Here is a 19100-nt window from a genome sequence, read left to right on the forward strand (position 1 = left end):
CTTGTCCAGCGCTGCCATCTCAGGGGTGGGCAGCTGAAGCCGGAGTGCCCTCTTCGGTGACTTCGGAGTCCCAGAATGCCCTGCACCGGTGTTCTATCAGATCTCCCTACCCTTTCAGAAATCCATACCCTTGTCATTTCCGGTGTAACGTTAGAAAACCATACCTCGTGAAAATTCCATACCCACGTCACTTCCTGTCAGAAACGTAATGGAACAGCTGAGCAGCTTAGCAGTGCGCATGCTCACAGCTCCGGATACGTCATTGAACAGCTGGAGGAGCTTAGCATTGCGCATGCTCGGAGGGTAGGGAATTTTCACTATAGTGTGTTGTAACGTTACACCGCCTCAGCTGTTGTGGCGGTTACATTAAAACAGCTTGGCTGCAACATGAGTCGTCTCCGCTCATACCCCTGTCACTTCCCTGATCTCGGCTACTAAATGTAAATGCAGAGGCGGGTTTTTTCATAGATCCGCCACCGCTTTTATATTTAGTAGCCAAGATCAGGGAAGTGACAGGGATAGGAGCGGAGATGAATCATGTTGCAGCCGAGATGTTTTAATGTAACCGCCGCAACAGCTGCGGCGGTGTAACGTTACAACACACTACCGTGAAAATTCCCTACCCTCCGAGCATGCGCACTAGTAAGCTCCTCAGCTGTTGAATGACGTAGGGTGCGACGTGGGTGCACCGGAAGTGGCGAGGGTAGGGAATTTTCACGGGTATGGTTTTTTCACGGAACACCGGTTCAGATCAGCTGTGGATTCGTCATGCATCAGCTGTAGCCGCATCACACGTCCTAGTGCACAGGCGCGCAATAGGTAGGGAAATTTGATAATATCGCAATGGTCAGGCACACATCCTAGTGCGCATGCGCGGCAACGGAGCGGGCAGGGAGATTTCTTATAACAAATATCCATCCGATCTCCATGCCCCACACTGCACCGACCCGACAATGGGACAATCCGATCTCCATGCCCCACACTGCACCGACCCGACAATGGGACAATCCGATCTCCATGCCCCGCACTGCACCGACCCGACAATGGGACATCAAATGACAGTGGGCATATTGTCCCATTGTCGGGTCGGTGCAGTGTGGGGCATGGAGATCAGATGGATATTTGTTATAAGAGTTCTCTCTGGCCACTGCCCGACCCTCATGCGCACTAGGATGGGTGACGCGGCTACAGCTGATGCATGATGAATCCACAGCTGATCTGAAGTGGAAATGACGAGGGTATGGATTTCTGATGGGGTAGGGTTTTCATGCCCAGAAGCTGTTCAGCAGGGAATGACGCGCCGGAAGTGACAAGCAGGGCCGGTGCAGGCGCATTGACTCCTGGGATCGATAACCCTTATCTGGAGGAAGTGACAGCGTGGGCCGCGGCCGCAGGGGAAGAAGAAGGAAGGTATGTATATTTTCATTAAAAACAAGGTACGTGAAAAAAAAAAAAAATTATCCAATTCTTTTTCAGGATTTTTTCTTCTATTGGAAACTTCAAAATGAAAAAATAGGGTGGAACTCCGCTTTAAAGTGTTACTAAACCCAGGACCCTGCATTTACTATATCTTGTCTCCCACAGAACATGGAAACTCAATAGTTTTAGTAAATATAAACTGCTATGTACCTTTTCTTATCAGTCGTATAAAGCAGTCTTGTGACTTCTCAGTGTCCAGCAGAGCACTAGTTAAGGCTCCATTCACACCTGGACTGTCTGGAATCACGGGCAGAATTGCGACAAAAAGCGGGACATGTTTGCTATGCCATTACTTCCTAGCACCCCAAATTGTGCCATAATTGTCGGGGATAGTGTAAATACGACTACCCAAAGGATGCTTCCTCTCCTATTTGACTTGCATGCTTTGCGATTTTGACGCAATTGTGGCACCACTGAGAAGTAATGGCGTCACAAACACATTTTGCGTTTTGCCGCGATTTCAGAAATCGCGAGCAGAATTGCCTGATTCTGCCCTCGATTCCTGGATTTCCCAGGTGTGAATGGAGCGTTTGTTGGCCAAAAAAAAAAAAAGATCCTGTTAATTTAAAGCATGTTATTCAGCACAGTGCTTGTGCTGTGTAATTTGGCCCCCTGTGTCACCTGAAATACCTGGCTAATCCTGCCTGGTTCTGCCCCTCCCCCCTATAAATTGACCACGGTTTATCATGGCTATGTGGTCAGTTTACGTGCCTCCATCATCCGCAGCTCTCCTCTGTCCCCCTCCTTACCTGTGAGCTTATGACAGTGCCTGCCCTTGCCCTCCTGCTGCTGAAATTAATTTTAGTGTTTCATATAATCTAGTGTGTTTTTATTATGCTATTATGTGCCCCAGTCTTTGTTTTTTAAAAAAAAAAAAAATGCCGTTCTATACCTGATTTCAGAGTGACGCTCTCGTGACCGGCCACTTCTCTCGTCCCGACTGATGTCAGCAGGGGATTCTCGGCCCCTCCCGCTCTAGCTGTTAGATCAGGAGATGCGGCCAGTCATGTGAGTGCCAAGCGGCTCTCTGGGATCAGGTATAGAACTGCATTTATATATATATATATATATATATATATATATATATATATATATATATATATATAAATTTTTTTTTTCTATAAAACACAGACTGAGGCATATAGCATACGAGATTATATGAACATATCACAGGGGCTTAACCAATTTCTAAAGTGGTTAAGTCGCTGTACTTTCTTCATGCAGTCTTTTGTGTCTGATAATGTTAAGTGCCCCAGTGTATGTGATTTATAAAAATAAATTTCCGTTCTATATCGGCGCTCATGTGACCGGCGGCCTCTCATCTCTCTGTCCAGGCAATGTTTTGCAATTTGGCACTGCATGACTTTAACTGGTAATTGCGCAGTCATGTAATATTGTACCCAAACTAAATTTGTCCTTTTTTCCCCACAAAAAAAGAGCTTTCTTATGGTGGTGTTTGATCACTTCTGTGGTTTTTATTTTTTGTGATATGAACAAAAAAAAATACCCAAAATATTTAGAAAAAAATAACCATTACATTTTCTACTTTTTCTTATAAAAATATCCAATAAACTTAATTTTAACTGCTAGGGCTAGCAGAGATCAGGCCGGTTTTGTGTGCTGGGTATCAGAAGTGACATGATACTGCACTTCTTTGGGGCTGGGCGGAGGGGCTTAATGCAGGTGTTGGGGCTGGGCGGAGGGGCTAAACGCAGGTGCTGGCAGGTGCCTTGGCTGATCCTTCTAAAGCTGCGTTTTTGGAACACTATACTATATTGGGATGCTAGTATAGTTCTGATCAAAGATATTGATCCGTTCCGTCATTATACTAGTAATGGAGGTGTTTAGTGTGTGTCTGCCTGTGTCACAATCAGAGTTCCAATTTATTACTAAATATGTGGCGGATAATCTGCCGCTATCCTGGATTGACGCTAACTGACGTCACCTGTGACACTAATACAGTGATCAGAATAAAGATCTGTATGCTATGATGGTGACACTGACAGGGCAATGGAGGGGTTAACTGGGGGTGATCAGGGGGTCAAATCTTTTTTAGAGGATATAGGTTTAGGGTGCCCGCCTTATCTGGGACAGACACGAACTACCGCTAACTGCTGTTTACACTATCTGGCGTCACCAGGAGAGGCTATAGAACCAAGGGACAATGTGAGGGAGGGGGGCCTCAAACTATGTACTCCCACCACATCACTGGGATCAATTTCTACCCAAAACTTCTAAACCAAGATCTAATTATTTTCCCATTTTACAAGGCAATCCCAACATTTGGGCATTTGTCATACAAGTAACAAAAGCTATAGAAAACACTAATTGAAAATCAGGCTCTCGGCGCAACCTACAACTATCTCAGAGGCAGGCTATAAAATCATTACAAAGCAATGGAGATATTCTAGCATGACCAATTTTCCCGCGAAGATCGGATGAAGGAACTTAATAACATAATATCCTGGTACCGCTATATAGACAATGTATTTATAGTGTGGGCAGGATCAAAGGAACAATGAACTAATTTCTTGGAGATTTTAGGACAGAACACATACAATTTAAAATTCACATACAATTATCATTTGGAAAGGATTACATTTTTAGATGTGGAAATATTCATCAATGAGATGGGTGTTTTGTGCTCAACTCTGTATCGAAAAGCCTTTGGCTGGCAACACTTTGCTGCATGCTACCAGCTCGCATCCGAAGCCTTTAATTAGGAGTATCCCCTATAGTCAATATCTCAGAATTAGACGTAATTGTACTACAGATAAAGATTTTCAGAGGGTAGCTAATGCTGTATGGGAACACCTCTTGACTAAAGGCTATAGTAAGACATGCTTTAAAAAAGCTTTCAATAGGGTGAGGATCCAGGGCAGATCGTCCTTGATATATAAGGCATAAAAGCCTACATCAGTTTTATCTAATAGAATAATCACTAGATATAATTGGCAACATGATAAAGAGCGAGCCATTTATAAAAAATACTGGTACTTCTTAACAACAGATCCAAAGATTAACCGTTGTATAAAATGCTATCCGGAAATTACATACAAATGATCCCATTCGCTTAGCGATTCCCTGGTAACTAGTCACTATTCATGTGATAATCACAGGGACAAACACATTCAGGGAACTTTCCTGTGTGGGTAGCCTATCTAGACGGAGAGGCTGATGACGTGCCCTACCCCTCTTTGCTCCCCTCCGGATGAGCGGGAAGTATATCCGGGTCTTGGGTTGATGGGATGCATGCGTATGCCCCCCCCCCCCCCCTCCGTCACGTCCGCATCCCGTCCTGGTGCCTTTGCACTAGCGGGATGCGGGGGGTATATATATAAATATGTGAAATAATAAAATATTTTGTGAATAAGTATAATACAATTATGTGTATTCGTAGCAGCTGCTATAGAATTTAAAATGTGTATGCAGGTAAGTAGTCTAAAAGGCTACCTATAGCGCTTGCTTTAAAACAATTACAATAAAAGTGAATATACTAAATTTCATAAAAATTAATATACATAACAAATATAATGTGTAGAATAAATAAATTAGTAGATCATAATTCCGTATAACATTAATAAATATAAAAGTCCAAAATTCAAAAAGTCCAATAAATATATATTATAAAGTGAATCCTTTGTGCAAATTTCCAATTAATAAATGTGCAATATAAAGTGAGTCCTTTGTGCAAACTTCCAGATGAAAAGTGCAAATGCTCAGCGCGATGATTACTCAGTCCACTCAGTAATAATCCTAATATTTGAAATATCACCGTGACAAAGGTAAGATTCAATCACTTAACAGACGTTGTGGGTCATGTGTGCCTTATAGCACCATGACCAATCCAGCTTGTATAGCCTTCCAGGCTAAAAGATCTTTATGGCTTGCTTCAGGTGGATGAGGTGGTGGGATCTCCCTCTGTCTCCTCTCCCCTCGTGCCAGAAAAAAGATATGAAAAAAGGGGCTCCAAATAGTGTGATATCCTTAGATATTTTTAATTCCAATTGGGCAAAATTAAATACAAATTGTGCAGAGTGTTCTCTGATTGAACTAGGTGTAGACGTGGGATACTAATGTCATGATGTCCATCTCGTTCACTTAGAGAATACTTTGCATTTATTGAGAAAATGGCAGTGTTTTCTGAATGGCGCCCATTCCAAGCAAATTACCTTCTGTATTCAAAATGCAGCATGGCAGCCACTTAAAAAGTGACTTGGAAGCTACTGGATATCACTGTGGTAGCCGCTGCTACCAGCTCTCACAGGTACAGCACATACATTGATTCAATGTAAAAACTGCAATGCCCAAACTTCAGCTTTAGCTGGAGTAAACGGGGTCAATAGTCCAGCTGTTGTTGTTGTTGTTGTGTTCATTTTCATGTTGACCGTTCAGAGCAGAAAAAAAGCTGTCCATGCATGTATAGGTTTCTCTTGTTCAGCTTGTGGGCTGAACAAAAGAAATAACAGATTTTTCTATCCATGTTAACAGTGCAGATTGGCCTATTGTCTTGACAGCTTGTCATCTGATTGGATGCAGGTGCTGTTCGGCCAGAAATTTTCCAACAGGCTGCTTTGATAGAAGTCAAGTGAACAATTGGCTTTTGTTAAACAACTGACAGGGCCACCCGTGCTTCAAATTTCATAGGAATCCGTTAACATTTGGGCAGTCTGTAGCTAGCTTAAAGTGTTCGTTTTTTTTTTTTTAAATAACAAACCTGTTATACGTACCTGCTCTGTGCAGTGGTTTTGCACAGAACAGCCCCGATCCTCTTCTTTTCGGGTCCCTTGCTGCTGCTCTTGGCCCCTCCCTCCTGCCGAATGTCCCTACAGCAGTGGTTCTTAACCTGGGTTCGATCGAACCCCAGGGGTTCGGTGAGTCAGTCTCAGGGGTTCGACGGAGGGGCAACAGGGCAATTGCTCCCCCCGAGAAAATATTACTGATTGTGATGCCAACCCCCCCCCCCCCCGGGAAATCAGAGCTGCGGTCGGGACGACTCACAGCCATTACACATAGACACTTGACGCTCTGCCCCCCTGTACCTCCCCCAGCAGGTTTCCAGCCTATCTCCTGCAGGCTGCTTGCTGCTTGAGTGGGCGGGATGGGGATGTACCTGACCACGGAGATCGCGCCCGCCTGGAAGAGGGAAATGTGAGCAGCTGAGCAGAGGGAGCCGAGTGAATGTTCCTGGAGGTAGGCTCAGCTAGCTGTACATGGTGGATTAGTTTGCATTGGTATGCCCTCCCAACACCTCCCCCCAGTGTGTTCCCTCTTGACACCCCATGGTATGTCCTCCCAACCCCCCCAGTGTGTGCCCTCCTGATACCCCATGGTATGCCCTCCCAACACCTCCCCCAGTGTGTGCCCTCCTGACACCCCATGGTATGCCCTCCCAACCCCCCACCCCAGTGTGTGCTCTCCTGACACCCCATGGTATGTCCTCCCAACCCCCCCAAGTGTGTGCCCCCCTGACACCCCATGGTATTCCCTCCCAACCCCACCCCAGTGTGCCCTCCTGACACCCGATGGTATGCCCTCCAACCCCCCCCCCCCCAGTGTGTGCCCTCCTGATACCCCATGGTATGCCTTCCCAACCCCCCCAGTGTGTGCCCTCCTGGCTCCCCCAGTGTGTGCCCTCCCAACCACTGATGTGTGCCCTCCTGACACCCAGTGTGTGGCCTCCTGACTCTCCACTGGTGTGTGCCCTCACTACCCTCCCCCACAGTGTGTGTCCTCCTGACCTTCCCCCCAGTGTATGCCCTTCCAACCCCCTGGTGTGTGCCCTCCTGACCCCCCCCCCCCCCCCAGTGTGTGCCCTCCTGACCCTCCCCTGGTGTGTGCCCTCCCAGCCCCCCGGGTGTGTGGCTTTACTGATCCCTGTACACTGTCCTATCCTCTGTCCTGTCAACTCCTGTCCTCTGCCCTATTCTCTGTACACCGTCCTACAGTCTACTGACCACTCTATCCTTCCCTACAATCAACTGACCCGTATACACTGCCCCACATGCTACTGGCCTCTGTACACTGCCCTACATCCTACTGACCTTTCTACACCACCCTAAAAACTACTGACCCCTATACACTGCCCTACATGCTACTGACCTCGCTACACTGCCCTACAAACTACTGAGCACTGTACACTACCCTACAAACTACTGAGCACTGTACACTACCCTACAAACTACTGACCACTGCACACTGCTCTACAAACTACTCACTACTGCACACTGCCCTACAGCCTACTGACCTCTGTACGCTGCCCTACAGCCTACTGACCTCTGTATGCTGCCCTACATACTACTGACCTCTGTACATTTTACTTTGTATGATACCTTTAATTCAGTTCTGTAAACAACACCTTATTTTCTGGCAGTGCCCCTCCCAAGACTAGACTCATAAAATCATATTTTATTTTTCCAATTAAGAAGGGTTCGGTGAATACGCATATGAAGCTGGTGGGGTTCAGTACCTCCAACAAGGTTAAGAACCACTGATATAGAGGTTGGAATTAATAGTTCATTCTCAGTGTAATGAATGAAGAACGAATCACATTCATTCTTGTGTGCGTCACTCCTACTGACCTTTTTTCCTCCATTCTGCCCCGCTCTGTACTATTTCCTCTCTCTGGCCGACAACATTATAATATAGCTGCTGAATATCACTTCCTTATACCATTCTTGGACCCACATCTCCCTTCCTGTCCTGTGACGTATGTCAGATGATTTGTTCTGAATGAGGGTCCAAAACAGCTCCTCTCATTCACTGTCCTAGACACACTACAGCTTGAAGGGGTGACGGAGAGATGTAAGTATAGAGGAATATGATCCGAAGCAAACACATTGACGTGCCTCCATCCCTATTGGTTAAAGCAAACAGAAAACAGAGGTTGTGGGACTTTGAATGAGACAGGTCACAAACTAAGATATACAAAATAAGATTATAAACGTAATAATTTATTGTACATACTGTCATTGATACAAATGTTGACATCAGTAAAAATATGATGCAGACATGTACACAGAAAAGGCTGACACAAAAAAAATGCATATAGCAAAAACATTGTTATAATAGTAAGATATATTCAGTAAAAAAAGAACAGTGGTGATCGAAAGTTTGAGCACCCCAGGTAAAAATTTGTATTAATGTGCATAAAGAAGCCAAGGAAAGATGGAAAAATCTCCAAAAGGCATCAAATTACAGATTAGACATTCTTATAATATGTCAACAAAAGTTAGATTTTATTTCCATCATTGACACTTTCAAGATTGCAGAAAACAAAAAAATGGTGTCTGTAAAAGTTTGGGCACCCTGCAGAATTTATAGCATGCACTGCCCCCTTTGCAAGGCTGAGACCTGCCAGTGTCATGGATTGTTCTCAATCATTGTCTGGGAAGACCAGGTGATGTCAATCTCAAAGGTTTTAAATGCCCAGACTCATCTGACCTTGCCCCAACAATCAGCACCATGGGATCTTCCAGGCCAGTGGTTCTTAACCTGGGTTCGATCGAACCCCAGGGGTTCGGTGAGTCAGTCTCAGGGGTTCGACGGAGGGGCAACAGAGCAATTGCTCCCCCCGAGAAAATATTACTGATTGTGATGCCAACCCCCCCCCCCCCCCCCCCCGGGAAATCAGAGCTGCGGTCGGGACGACTCACAGCCATTACACATAGACACTTGACGCTCTGCCCCCTGTACCTCCCCCAGCAGGTTTCCAGCCTATCTCCTGCAGGCTGCTTGCTGCTTGAGTGGGCGGGATGGGGATGTACCTGACCACGGAGATCGCGCCCGCCTGGAAGAGGGAAATGTGAGCAGCTGAGCAGAGGGAGCCAAGTGAATGTTCCTGGAGGTAGGCTCAGCTAGCTGTACATGGTGGATTAGTTTGCAAGCACCTCTATGCTAAGTCTGCTGAGTTACTGCAGCTTAGCATAGAGGTGCTGTTAGCTGACAAATGGAAATGCATGTCCTTTTCATTTAGCTCAATAAGCATTGGGAATGCCCCCTGGTGTGTGCCCTCCTGATACCCCATGGTATGCCCTTCCAAACACCTCCCCCCCAGTGTGTGTCCTCCTGACACCCCATGGTATGCCCTCCCAACCCCCCCCCCCCCAGTGTGTGCCCCCCTGACACCCCATGGTATGCCCTCCCAACACCTCCCCCCAGTGTGTTCCCTCTTGACACCCCATGGTATGTCCTCCCAACCCCCCAGTGTGTGCCCTCCTGATACCCCATTGTATGCCCTCCCAACACCTCCCCCAGTGTGTGCCCTCCTGACACCCCATGGTATGCCCTCCCAACCCCCCACCCCAGTGTGTGCTCTCCTGACACCCCATGGTATGTCCTCCCAACCCCCCCAAGTGTGTGCCCCCCTGACACCCCATGGTATGCCCTCCCAACCCCACCCCAGTGTGCCCTCCTGACACCCGATGGTATGCCCTCCAACCCCCCCCCCAGTGTGTGCCCTCCTGATACCCCATGGTATGCCTTCCCAACCCCCCCAGTGTGTGCCCTCCTGGCTCCCCCAGTGTGTGCCCTCCCAACCACTGATGTGTGCCCTCCTGACACCCAGTGTGTGGCCTCCTGACTCTCCACTGGTGTGTGCCCTCACTACCCTCCCCCACAGTGTGTGTCCTCCTGACCTTCCCCCCAGTGTATGCCCTTCCAACCCCCTGGTGTGTGCCCTCCTGACCCCCCCCCCCCCCAGTGTGTGCCCTCCTGACCCTCCCCTGGTGTGTGCCCTCCCAGCCCCCCGGGTGTGTGGCTTTACTGATCCCTGTACACTGTCCTATCCTCTGTCCTGTCAACTCCTGTCCTCTGCCCTATTCTCTGTACACCGTCCTACAGTCTACTGACCACTCTATCCTTCCCTACAATCAACTGACCCGTATACACTGCCCCACATGCTACTGGCCTCTGTACACTGCCCTACATCCTACTGACCTTTCTACACCACCCTAAAAACTACTGACCCCTATACACTGCCCTACATGCTACTGACCTCGCTACACTGCCGTACAAACTACTGAGCACTGTACACTACCCTACAAACTACTGAGCACTGTACACTACCCTACAAACTACTGACCACTGCACACTGCTCTACAAACTACTCACTACTGCACACTGCCCTACAGCCTACTGACCTCTGTACGCTGCCCTACAGCCTACTGACCTCTGTACGCTGCCCTACAGCCTACTGACCTCTGTACGCTGCCCTACAGCCTACTGACCTCTGTACGCTGCCCTACAGCCTACTGACCTCTGTACGCTGCCCTACAGCCTACTGACCTCTGTACGCTGCCCTACAGCCTACTGACCTCTGTACGCTGCCCTACAGCCTACTGACCTCTGTACGCTGCCCTACAGCCTACTGACCTCTGTACGCTGCCCTACATACTACTGACCTCTGTACATTTTACTTCGTATGATACCTTTAATTCAGTTCTGTAAACAACACCTTATTTTCTGGCAGTGCCCCTCCCAAGACTAGACTCATAAAATCATATTTTATTTTTCCAATTAAGAAGGGTTCGGTGAATGCGCATATGAAGCTGGTGGGGTTCAGTACCTCCAACAAGGTTAAGAACCACTGCCCTACAGCAATCAGCTTGCTATGGGGGCAGCTGAGCGGAGCTGCTGCTCTGTGCTCATTCAAACACAGAGCTGCCGTTCAGCCCCAACCCCCCCCCCCCTTCTCATTGGCTCACTGACTTTGACAGCAGCGGGAGCCAATGTTGCCTGCTGCTATGTCTCAGCCAATCAAGTTGGAGAGTCCTGGACAGCTGAGTCTCTTGTGCAACATTGCTGGATAAAAATGGGGCTCAAGTAAGTACAAGGAGGGCTGCTGCACACGTTTTTTAATCTTAATGCAAAGAATGCATTAAAGCAGAGTTCCAGGCTAAAAAAAATTTTTATGCTAAAAATACATCAGTGCTAGTGCATTTAAGCAATGATAGCTTCTGAACTATCCTCTGTTTCACTTGCCTGTAAGAAGAAATACTTGCCTTGACAATGTCTTGTCCAGCGCTGCCATCTCAGGTGTGGGCAGCTGAAGCTGGAGCGTGTCCTCTTCAGTGATGTCGGAGTCCCAGAATGCCCTGCTCGTCACTTGTGGTGTTCCGTGAAAAAACCATACCCGTAAAAAATCCATACCCTTGTCACTTCCGGTGCACCTACGTCAGCACCTACGTCATTGAACAGCTGAGGAGCTGACAAGTGCGCATGCTCGGAGGGTATGAAATTTTCACGGTAGTGTGTATAACGTTACACCGCATCAGCTGTTGCGGCGGTTACATTAAATCAGTTTGGCTGCAAAATGAGTCATCTCCGCTCCTATCCCTGTCACTTCCCTGATCTCGGCTACTAAATATAAATGCGACGGCGGGTGTTTGAAAATATAAATCATGGAGCCGAGATCTCCGTCATTTACATTTCATACACCCCCCCCGCTTTTACATACATCTAGCCGAGATCAGGGAAGTGACAGGGATTGGAGCTGAGATGACTCATGTTGCAGCCGAGCTGTTTTAATGTAACCGCCTCAACAGCTGATGCGGTGTAACGTTATACACACTACTGTGAAAATTTCATACCCTCCGAGCATGCGCACTTGTCAGCTCCTCAGCTGTTCAATGACGTATCCGGGGCTGTGAGCATGCGCACGGCTACGCTGCTCAGCTGTTCCTGACAGGAAGTGACATGGGTATGGAATTTTCACGAGGTATGGTTTTCTAATGTTACACCGGTGCAGGTGCGTCATCCCTGAACAGCTTCTGCGCATGCCTAGAAGCTGTTCAGCAGGGAATAACGCGCCTGCACCGAAAGGGATGAGTGACTCGGTGCGGGCGCATTGACTCCTGGGATCGATGACGCTCATCTCCAAGGAGTCAATGCAAGGAGGAAGTGACGTTGTGGGCCGTGGCCGCAGAGGGATGAAGAGGAAGGAAGGTAAGTATAGTTTCATTAAAAACAAGGTAAATGAAACAAAAAAAAAATTGTAATTATCCAATTCTTTTTCAGGCTTATCTAAGCTAGCGGACTGTGCAAAGATAGTTTTTAGGGTGGAACCACTTGCCGAACCAGCCACCGGAGTTATACGGCGGCAGGTCAGCAGGTTCCCGTGATTCGCCGTACCGATCTTGGAGGCGCGTGCCCACTCGCCAGCGGGGAAGCTGATCTATAGGGCTAGTGGCTGCGATTGCAGTCAGGCACCTGCGATTACTCCCGTGAAGAGAGAATGCCAGTCTGCTGATGTAAACACCGCAGCCCGTTCTCTCTGGAATCAATGCAGAGCTCCTGTGTTCCACATATTTATAAACACAGGTCTCCGTATTGATTTTACAAGCCCACCCCCCCCCCCACAGTTAGAAAACATCCCCTAGGCTCACACTTAACCCTTTGATCGCCCCTGGGTTAACCCCTTCCCTGCCAGTGTCATTATTACTTTAACAGTGCATATTTTTAGCACTGATCACTGTAGTAATGTCAGTGGTCCCCTGTCAAAAAGTGTCAGGGGTCCGATCTGTCTGCTGCAATGTTGCAGTCCCGCTTTACTAGTAAAAAAAAGAAAAATTACAAATCTTTCCCCTAGTTTGTAGATGCGACAACTTTTGCGCAAACCAATCAAAATACGCTTATCGGGTTTTTTTTTTAACAAAAATATGTAGCAGAATACAAATTGGCCTAAAGTTATGAAAAAAAATGATTTCTAAATTTTTATTCTTGTTTGGGAATGTTATATAGCAGTAAGTGAAAAATATTGTTTTTTTTTTTTTTTTAAGTGCAAAAAAAAAAAATCGCACAGGTGAAAAAAGGACATCAAGTTTATTTAGGTACAGCGTCCCACGACCGGGCAATTGTCAAAGTAATGCAGTCTTGAATTGCAAAAAATGGTCTGGTCATTAAGGGGGGATATCTTCTGGTACAGAAGTGATTAAGATAAAAACCTGCCTTGAGCCCCGGTTCACACTTCTGCGTGTGCGGGGTTCGCATGTAATATCGGAGCGCACTGCTCCGACATTACATGCGATCAGCTGTGCGGTGCGAGTTTAGCCATACAGTTTGTATGGCTAAATTCGCATCGCACCCGCAGCAAACACGCACAGGAGGCATTTTTGCAGCCGCATCAGGATCGGATCGCACAGCGGTTCATACTTGTGCGATCCGCTCCTGTGCGAACTGCACGATCGCACTGCGATATGCGATCAAACTGGGGGTGTCAAGATTACATTGACACCCCCAGCGTATCGCATATGGCAGTGTGAACTGCCGGGGGTGCGTGTGCGATGTGGGAACAGGCTGCGAATTCGCAGCCTTCCCGCATCGCATATATGTGAACCGAGCCTTAGAGAACTACTTTAACATTTGTATGGAAAGAACTGCCTTTATTGCCCATAAAGCGTTTCCAGTTTCCCCTTTTCAGTTGTAATTTCACAAAAGGAGTAATCTGTTGTATGGACAATGCACAGTTTTTGATCTAGTACACTAATCGTTTTTTTCTCCATTTGTAATGCAGAGAACAGAATTTTTAACTGCATGATGTATGCTTGATAAAATGTAAAGTTCAGCATCAATCAAGAGTTGTGTTAATAAGAGAGAAGTGGTGATATTTTTAAAGCTAACAGAGCGTTACAAACCCACGGGCTGTTTGTAAGTTGACCTAAGAGATCACCTGTACAGTTGCTGAGTAGTAGGTGATGGTAAAATTCAGACTTGAATAGAACCATGTAATATCTTAGCAGGAACTTGTTACCTCCAAGATCCTGTCACATTTTGTCCCTAAATATTATGAAGATGTTGTAGACCACCCTAAGCAGTGTTTAAAGAAAACTCGGAGAAATATCGGGGCTGTCACTTCTGAACTTCTTCAGAAAATGATAGTTGCTTAGCTTTTTTCTGCTTTAGTTCTTTCTAAGCTACAGACCTATAACAAGAATACAGGCATCATGAAAGTAGAAACTCCTAATGTGCAAACTTGTTTTCACCGTCAGTGAATCACTATAAATTAAAGCTCTACTTCAGGAATACTTCCCACTTTCTGAAATATGCCAAATTACTATGGGTTAAGTCTAGCGGGGCTTCTGTAAATAGAACTCTTTGCAAGATATACTTTCCAAAGGCTCTTCCTCTGTATGGCTAGTTTTATGTTTGGATGTGTTAGGGCTCTTTCACACGGGCGTTCAGTTTTTTTTGCCCGATCAGGTCCTTTTTTTTTTTTTTTAAACGAACACGGATGACACTTGTGTCATCCGGTCCGTATGTCCGTTTTTCATCCCATCCGTTTGCGGATGAAAAACGGACATAATGTATGTCTATGTAAATATGGATGTCAGCGGATGACACCATTGACATCCGTTTTTGTGTCTGTTGAAGAAGAAATGGGGTTCTCTTCCGTTCCAAAAAACTGAACGTAACGGACGAAAAACGGATGTCAGCGGATGATCATCCGCTGACATCCGTATTTACATAGAGATACATTATGTCCATTTTTCATCCGCACACGGATGGGATGAAAAACCGACATACGGAACGCCCGTGTGAAAGAGCCCTAAGTCTCCTGTCGGACAATATGGCTGTTGGCTGTTGTATTCATTCTGAGAGTTTTTGCAGTGTAGTATTTTTTTATTGTTTTTTAATTATTTTTTTTTTCTACAGAGCACCATAAATGAATTTATGGACCATGGAAACATATCCTTTGATCTGTAAGTTTTGATATACATTTTCTTTAAAGCAGAATGTTTGCGTTCTAGGTGTTTGAGAAAATTGTTTGCAGAGCCTGCCTCATTGAAGTTGTGGATATTTTGCTCTGTCATCTGATCTTGTGTGTATGATAATAATTACTTGCATAATTACTGATTAAAGTGGTGTTCCAGCTAGGGAAAAAAAAAAATTAAGTCAACAGCTACAAATACTGTAGCTGCTGACTTTTAATTTATAGACAATTACCTATCCAGGGAGCCCCTGAAGTCTGCACCCCAGTTGATTTTCGGATCGGCTGCCGGGTACTGCTGCCGCCACCATTCATTGTGAAGGAAACCAGCAATGAGGCTTTTCGGCTTCACAGCTGGTTCCCTACTGCGCATGTGCGAACCGGGCTGCACTTTCTAATTGGCCCGACGGCGGGGGAAAGGAAGGGGGGGAACTTGCCGCTGCACCATCTCCCAGAAGTGGGGAAGGGTACCTGTCAAAAACAGGTACCCTTTTTTGGTGAAAGTCTGCTTTAAAGCCCAACTCCAGTATTTAATTTATCTTACACCAGCACCCCTTTCCCCACAGACAAAAAGGCCAGTGCACAAATTTAAAGCCTACTTTCCCAAAGCGTCTTCAAGGATGGCTACATAAGAAATACTGGCTCCGCCTACTACAGAAAACACAATACAGAAAAAGTTAAAAAGCCCCTCATCTTCAGTTATTGTGTCTCTGATCCTTCAGGTAAACCAATCGCTATGTTTATTTTATTTTTTCTAAGCGGGTGATTGTGGCTACCTGCTATCTGTCTCCTTCCTTCTGGGATACCCAAGAGTATGCCTTGAGATTTTCTGCCTTCATGAGACGGTTATTTCTCTTTTTTTGAAAGTTTTTTTTTTTTTTTTTCCCTGGACCTCGCTTCTCCAGGAAAAGCTCTGCTTGGGTCCCTTGTCAGGGTTCCTGAGGGGGATCTGCTCTGTGGAGTAGCTCCCTTTTTGGATAGCTGAATGTGGGCAATTTGGGATGGTTCCACGCCACTCTGGCGGGTATCGGCAACTCCCAGACTGACCAGATTTCATGCCCGAAGCAGGTGGAGCATCCTAAAGCGGGTGGTTGTAGTTACCTGCTATCTTTCTCTTTCCTCCTGGGATACCTGTTAGTATGCCTTGAGGTCTTCTGGTTTCCTAAGAAAGCTATTTCCCTTTTAGGAATCAGCAACTCTTGCCTGACCAGGTCTCGTACCCGGAGCAGGCGGAACATCCGCTGGAAAGTCCTGTCTGGCTGGCCGCATTAATGGGGCTTCTCGCCTGGGTCCTCTGCTGTCTTCCCAGGGAGAGAATGGCCCATGTGGTTCTCTCCCCAGGACTCCTCTAAAATGGTGGCTGTGACGTCACTTAGGGTGTCCATTATTAGTTCGGAAAGGTGGACCAAGATGGTGACGGCGATGTTTGCGTTCTAGGCGTTTGAGAAAACTGTGTTTGCAGAGCTTGCTTCATATTGAAGTTGTGGATATTTTGCCCTGCCCAGATTAAAGCCCATCTCTAGGAAGGTAAAAATTAAAAAAATGACTCTTATCCCCAACCCCCCAAGCAGACAAAAAGTCCAGTGCTTATTTTTGTAGGGGATGGGGTAACTCAAATGAATGCCTACTTTAATCAAGGGTGCCTTGATCTTCCTGCTGATTATGATTGGAATAGCTAGCCTACAAAGCCAGTCTGCTTGTTGGTCCTTAAATGTTCTTGTTGCCACCCCTCTCGCTGATGACATGTTAAGGACTAGTGGCCATGTCATCAGCTCAAATATTGGCCCTTGTGAGAAAGAGGAACAAAATGGGCAGGGATTTGATTATACTGCTGCCTACTGGAGGATTCCGACACTAGAAAATAAACAGTGACCAGACTGGTATAAGCCCCTCCCACTTTGTTTGTCACGGTTTTCAGCTAGTGTCACAAGAGGGTTGATGCCTTTTCTCCACTGAAATCCTTTTAACTGTCTTTACTAACCTTTTTTTTTTTTTTTTTTAAGATATTTTTATTTTCCTATTGTTATGCAGTATTTATGTAGTGTCAACAGTTTGCACAGGACTGTACCAAAATAAGTGGGAGACTGTACAGTTACAATATAATTTGAGACAAGAGGGTTGGGTCTCTCACAATTTAAAGGGGAGGGGTGGAGTGATACAAAAGGTAGTAGCTGTGTTGATCAATATGAGCTCAGCTCTACTCTGTGTTGCACATGGACAAAGTTATCGTGTGGCATAATACCTCATTCCTTCCTAAGGTGGTCTCTTCCTTCCACCCTAACCAGGATATTGTCCATCCTACTGTCCTGCTTCAAAAGATCCCAGGTGAATTTCTCCTCACTGTCTTAATGTGGTACACTGTTTGTACTAAAGGGCTTTCCTGGTTTCTCACTCCTTGCTAGGTGGATCAAACAATTTAATTTGAGCATTAAGCCCAAAGGATAAAGTTCTTCCCTTCCCTGTTAGGCACACACTATCAGCATCAAGCATATTTCTCAGATTTGCAAATCTGCCACCCGGGCTTCTGTTCACATGTTTAAAATCAGGTTGATGTTTTCCGAGCTCCTCTGATGCTAGTTTCACGCACAAGGTGCTAGGAGCTGCTCTCTGAATTTTTCAAGCCTTTCTTTACCAGTTTTTACATGGCTTTGTTACTCAATTGAAATACTTTTGGACATCCTAAGGTTAAAATTAAAGTTTCCAACTCTCAGCTCTGGTCGGAGCCAATGTACTAAGAATCTGATGTTGGTACAGTAATCTCCCCCGCTGAGCTGTTGTGTTCTGACAGGTGGAAGGCCCGCCTGCCAGAATACTCTGACCAGCTGCGGATTGGGAGTCGGTCGGCTGTTTGGTTGCCAGCATGCTGATCCGACAGAAGCCTGCCATTCGCACGGGCCGTTTGTTGAACCGACCAATGTCGGCTGGCATTTGGTCCGTGTGTACAGGGCTTAAGGGAAACTGGGAGTAAAGCTTCACAACCAGTTTCCTATTACACATGTGTGAGCCCTGTTGCACTTTGTGAATGGTCCCACGGTCTTCTGGGACCTATAATGTGTCCCAGAAGGCTGCAGAGGAAAGGAGGGGGCCGAACTTCCGCACAGGTAGCCACGGCACTTAGACCAGAAGTCGGAGCGGGTACTTAATGCAAAAAATTGCTTTATGTGGAAGGGGGAGGTGGGAGATGCAAACAAGCAGAACTTCCCCTTTTGGGTGAAGTTCCACTTTTAAGAAGCGGTTTTTACTGACAAGTCAAAAATCCGATTTTACACTTGTTATAGTCCTTCAAATGTTAATATTTACTAAATATTTCATGATTTGTTTCTAAGCAAACAAGGTTAGATCAGTTTAAATAACTATACATTCTAAGACTTTTAAAGACTTTAATTTGTTGCATGGAAATAAACACTACTTTTTACCTTTAGTGGTATGGAACATTGTGAGAAGTTTGAAATCTCAGAAACCAGTGTGAATAGAGGGCCAGAAAAGATCAGACCAGAATGTTTTGAGCTACTCCGAGTGCTTGGCAAAGGTGGCTATGGCAAGGTAAGTGAAAGAACAAAGAACATTAAATTGAATTATTCCAGTTTATTTTGGTACAAGTTCAAAGTGACTGCAACAGCCTCTGAGAGCCTGCTACTATTGGGGAATCACAAGCGAACATCAGTGATCTAGTAGTAATGAAGCTTGCTGCTCCATCCTGCCTTCCACACATACTTATTGGGCTATCACTAACATGTGCAGTTGCATCGGCCAATAGAGGTGTGCAGAAGGTAGGAAGAAGCAAGCAACCTTTCACATTACCAATAAAAACACTGGAGTCCTTTCAAAATGGCCTGTGATTTGGCCAGAACAACAAGGGCTTGGAGGTTGCTTCTTTATACCCATTAGGTCGTTTTTTTTTTTTTTTGTATTTTTA

General features: G+C 46.0%; 1 protein-coding gene across 1 annotated transcript in view; it reads left to right on the forward strand.

Moving 5' to 3' along the window:
* The window catches only part of RPS6KB1 (ribosomal protein S6 kinase B1), a 104738-nt gene that overhangs the window by 3210 nt on the left and 82428 nt on the right, over positions 1 to 19100 (forward strand). The window contains exons 2-3 of the mRNA XM_082245710.1: positions 15130 to 15176; positions 18607 to 18727. Coding sequence (XP_082101836.1) covers positions 15130 to 15176; positions 18607 to 18727 — 168 coding nt within the window. The remainder of the gene's footprint in view (positions 1 to 15129; positions 15177 to 18606; positions 18728 to 19100) is intronic.

This window comes from Pelophylax lessonae (genome assembly GCF_965119305.1).
Source record: "Pelophylax lessonae genome assembly, chromosome: 2".
NCBI classification, from domain to species: Eukaryota; Metazoa; Chordata; class Amphibia; order Anura; family Ranidae; genus Pelophylax; species Pelophylax lessonae.